Raw genomic sequence first — 5,087 nt, forward strand, 5'->3', positions numbered from 1 at the left:
ACACTCTAGAATACACTAGCACCACACTCTAGAATACACCAGCACCACACTCTAGAATACACCAGCACCAGCACCACACTCTAGAATACTGCCAATGCTTCTCCTGTAGCTGAGAAGCAAACAATCCCTAATAATCCCTAATCAAACTAATCATCTGTTCCCCCAACCCTTCTGTCTGAACCTCTCTCCTCCTCTTTTCTCCTTCTTTACTCTTCTCCTCCTCCCTCCTCTCCTCCTCTTTTCTCCTTCTTTACTCTTCTCCTCCTCTTTTCTCCTTCTTTACTCTTCTCCTCCTCCCTCCTGTCCTCCTCTTTTCTCCTTCTTTACTCTTCTCCTCCTCTCCTCCTCTCTTCTCTTCCTCTCTTCTTCTCCTCTCCTCCTCCTCTCCTCCTGCAGTCTCAGACGCGTGGGTGTGTGTACCTGGCGGGGACAGCCTTGTTGAGGTACGAGGAGGAGCTCACGGTAGCCAATCAGCAGCCTGAGCGTCTCCGCCTGACCGGAGACTCTGGACACTACTCCCACGAGACTGGAGACTCTGGACACTACTCCCACGAGACTGGAGACTCTGGACACTACTCCCACGAGACCGGAGACTCTGGACACTACTCCCACGAGGAGAGCAGCGATTCAGCAGACACCTCACCAACAGGGCCAGAAGAACAAGAGCAACAGGAGTGTGTGTCGGAAGAGATGTCCGGTGTGTGTGTGTCGGAAGAGATGTCTGGTGTGTGTGTGTCGGAAGAGATGTCTGGTGTGTGTGTGTCGGAAGAGATGTCTGGTGTGTGCGTATCTAAGGAGATGTCCGTTGTGTGTGTGTCGGAAGAGATGTCTGGTGTGTGTGTGTCGGAAGAGATGTCAGGTGTGTGTGTGTCGGAAGAGATTTCTGGTGTGTGTGTGTCGGAAGAGATTTCTGATGTGTGTGTGTTGGAGGAGAAGTGCTGTACCGTGCCTATGGACAGTACTGGGGAGACTAGTTGCGCCTCCACAGTCTTCCAGCAGAGGGCAACGGTGGTGCATTCAGGGAGCTCCTGCCACGCCCCCCCTCCTTCCTCTCCTCCCCAGCACTGCTAGCCCTGCAGGGGGCGCTGTGGTCCACTCCAGGACTGCAGATGGCGCTGTGGTCCACTCCAGGACTGCAGATGGCGCTGTGGTCCACTACAGGACTGCAGGGGCCAGTCTTCCACAGTGCTGCTAGGCCCCACTGGGCTCAATCTAACCTCAGGAAATGGCCACTCGTTAGCGGGTGGTGGAGATGGCCACTCGTTAGTGGGTGGTGGGTTCACATAGCTTTAGACCCTACCCAGGGGTCAGTCTCAGGGGGTGCCTTCGTCTCTCCGTTCCTCCTCTTCCTCCCCATACTTGCCTAATCTCCTCCTCCTCCTCTTCCTCCCCATCCTCGCCTAATCTCCTCCTCCTCTACCTCTGCTCCTCTTCCTCCCCATACTTGCCTAATCTCCTCCTCCCTCTCTTCCTCCCCATACTCGCCTAATCTCCTCCTCCTCCTCCAGTGTTGAAGAGCAAGAGCACATGCTAAAACTCCTGCTGCTGCTGCTGCTGTTGGCCAGCAGAGGGCCGAGAGGAGTTTAGAGAAATCACGATGTGCAGCGTCCACTACCAAAGGCCTTTGGATGAGTTTGTCTCACAGGAGAGTTTTGTAAAGTGCAAGTGTGTGTTTGCAGGCCTGTCCTCCCCGCCGCGCGTGTGCCTGGTGTGTGTGGTCAGTCCACGCCACGACGCAGCGCACCGGAGAGGCTGGCCTGGAGTGTGTGTGTTTTATACGTCTCACCAAAAATGAATGTCTCCAAAGAATGTCCCAAATATGAAGCTTTATGGTGTGTGCTTTTACAGAGTTTATGCGCAGGGAGGCCCAAATATGAAGCTTTATGGTGTGTGCTTTGACAGAGTTTATGCGCAGGGAGGCCTTTTAGCTCCTACCTGCTGAATGTCTACCTCGGGTTACCATGGAAACAAATGAAGCTTTGATTTGAGAAATGCACTGCTCTGCTGTTGGTTAGGCGGAGGCTGTGGCGTGGGTGACAAACTCAGGATCAGCAGCAGTACTCATTTGTGCTTTCATTGCTACCTCGGTTACTTTTATAGGATGTTTGATTGCCTAACGAAAGTCGTATTCAAGCATGTAATTAATACTGTGCCATTTTCTGTTGACTACAGTTTATGGCTTGTCTTTATTTATTTTTATTTTGCTTTTTAATTTTCTTATTTGTTTTATTTGTAACTGGCGAGCTACAGAGATGTGTTGTTTTCTCTGTATGGTCCAGTTCTGTTGGGTTCTGTTGGGTCGGGCTTGTTTTATCAGGCCTCATGGAGAGCTCTCTGTTTGGTTCTGTTGGGTCGGGCTTGTTTTATCAGGCCTCATGTAGAGCTCTCTGTTGACGCAGTGTGCACTCTCCTTCAAAGAGAAGCTTGTGTGTGCTTTAGAATGCGCACCTTGAGGCATTCAGACCCTCATTTTGGCTTCATCTGTTGTTTATTGTTTATCTATTGTTTATTGTTTATCTATTGTTTTGGTGAAGGAGAGTTGATGTGAATTTCATTATTGATGAATATTTTGTATTTGTATTGTTGTTCATTGTTTTTAACAATATGTTTTCCCATATGTATCTTAAGTGGAAGGTTTCAGTTATCGTATAATTTGGTGATCTTTTCCCTATTTTACTTTCATCTTCTTCAAAAACAACCAAAAATAGATGTTCTGAGGTTTTCAGTCCATCGATCTTTAAAAGCTTTAAATGAAGGCCTTACTGTTGGAGGTCTTGTTATTTGATATAAATAACTCTGAATCCAAAGAATGAATGACAAGAAGCTAGATGCTACTCTTATGTAGAATATGCCAAAAAACTGTTCCCTCCAAAGAGATATCTATATTTGTGTATACATGGAAGTGCCCGAGGGGGGCGGTCGACCTTTCTGAAGTAGTTACCATAGTTACGACTTCCTTTAGGGCCAGGCCCGAGGGCGGAGCCTTGTGGCACTCCTTTGCCCAGTGTTGTAGATTGTAGAAGCTAGTGGTGTCAGATGCTACTATCCAAAGAGCTGCCTACTGCCACGCCAGAGGTGGGCTGGCCTTGATGATAATCCTTTGAGAGACGCAGTGAGGAGTGTCAATCAAGCAGAGAGCCTGCGTCCATCCATCTGCGTAATAGATACAATTAGGACCATCACAGGAAACACAGCAACACTTACAGTCATGCCCCGCCACGCTGCTCCGCTCTGCTGGAAGGAAGCGTCTGTGCAGTATCTTCTAGCGTTTCCTTGCAGCAGTGTGGCCGTGTGGCCAGCAGAGGTCAGCACAACCTCTGGTGCGCACTAGTGCAGCAGAATCAGTTTTATATTCAATTTTAGAGACACGTGATCAATGCCAAAGATTCAGCGGTCGCCACAGTGTGTTGTGTGTATTCAGTTGGGTTAGAACATTTCTTTTTCACATAATTAAGAACATTTTTGACTGCTAAATTGCCTTGTTTTTGAAAAGTGTTTCTGATCATATGTTTCCCAAAGAGTTCTGTCGCCAACCTCATGCAATACGATTGTACACATGGAATGCAGTACCAGGTTCCTATTGGTGAACCATTTTCTGTTCGTTTTGTGCATTTTTATTCCATTGATTTGAGTGTGGTTTTCTGCATGATATGAAATGGCTTCCTTGGGTTCCTCCAGTGCTGTTTGCCCCTGCTGTGGGCCCGGGGCAGTTAGGACCCAGGGGGTAACTCTGGGGGGCCCTCAGCTCTTGAGAGGGGCAAACAGCACTCCTATCACTGTTATTATTTAAGACTGCAGAGCGGTGTGGTCTCTTGTCGTTGTTCTTGTTCACGACTGCTTGTGTCTCCTGTTTGTTTTCCTCTATTTTCTCTTCAGTTCAGTTCAGTCCGAATGCATTTGTCCACAAACCATTTTTTTCTAAGCAAGAATTTACACAATTGATGCGTTGGTGTATTGTATATGAAGTCATTGTATCAGAAATATGTTCAGAGCATTGCACAACTTAATTAAAATATTAATTGAAATATGAATAGAAGTCTTTGTGTCTTGCGACTGTGTCACTGTGTCAGCTCATGTATCTCTTATGTGTGTCTGCTATGAACAACAGCATAGCCAGTCTCACACACTTACATTGCAGTCTCACACACTTACATTACAGTCTCACACACTTACATTGCAGTCTCACACACTTACATTACAGTCTCACACACTTACATTGCAGTCTCACACACTACAGCACATTACAGTCTCACACACTTACAGTCTCACACACTCACATTACAGTCTCACACACTTACATTACAGTCTCACACACTTACTGTACATTACAGTCTTTCACACTCTTCAGTACGGCCAGTCGGGCACATGGTCTGCTGGAAGGAAGCGTCTTTGCAGTATCTTCTAGCGTTCCCTTGCAGCAGTGTGGCCGTGTGGCCAGCAGAGGTCAGCACAACCTTTGGTGCGCACTAGTGCAGCAGAATCAGTTTGATATAAATTACAATTTTAGAGACACGTGATCAGAAGTCTTTCACACACTACAGCACATCACAGCACACTACAGCACATTACAGCACACTACAGCACATTACAGCACACTACAGCACATTACAGCACATTACAGCATGGGCAGTCTCTCACACACTACAGCACACTACAGCATGGCCAGTCTCTCACACACTACAGCACTGTAGCCTCGCCCATCTCCACAGACACCAGATTTGATTAGATAGATAGATATAGATAGATAGATAGATAGATACTTTATTAAGTAAGTAAGTAAGTCCAACAGTGCAACAGTACAGGGTCAAAGTCTGTGACCAGCAATAAATATGGACAATAAAGAGAAGAATGTAAGCATGGTAATGTAACAGAGATTAGGAGTGACCAGAGCGATAGATAATCATGGCTCTCTCTGACTCTGGGAGAGACCAAGTCCCCGAATCCCTGAGAAGGGTATTGGAATCAATGGCCCTTTCAATGTTGCAGATCATCCACAGGAAACCACCACACCGGCAGGCGGCAGTGATTACACGGAGACGCCATTCAGGCTTACAAGAGGAAACGAATTTTTGACGCACATCCGGGAC

General features: G+C 47.2%; 1 protein-coding gene across 1 annotated transcript in view; it reads left to right on the plus strand.

Moving 5' to 3' along the window:
- The window catches only part of LOC134093483 (protogenin B-like), a 33,331-nt gene extending 30,950 nt beyond the window's left edge, over positions 1-2,381 (plus strand). Inside the window, exons 21-23 of the mRNA XM_062546534.1 lie at positions 403-697; positions 1,063-1,185; positions 2,371-2,381. Of these exons, the coding sequence (XP_062402518.1) occupies positions 403-697; positions 1,063-1,185; positions 2,371-2,381 (429 nt within the window). The remainder of the gene's footprint in view (positions 1-402; positions 698-1,062; positions 1,186-2,370) is intronic.
- The last annotated feature ends 2,706 nt before the right edge of the window (positions 2,382-5,087 follow it).

This window comes from Sardina pilchardus, chromosome 10 (genome assembly GCF_963854185.1).
Source record: "Sardina pilchardus chromosome 10, fSarPil1.1, whole genome shotgun sequence".
Classification (NCBI taxonomy): Eukaryota; Metazoa; Chordata; class Actinopteri; order Clupeiformes; family Clupeidae; genus Sardina; species Sardina pilchardus.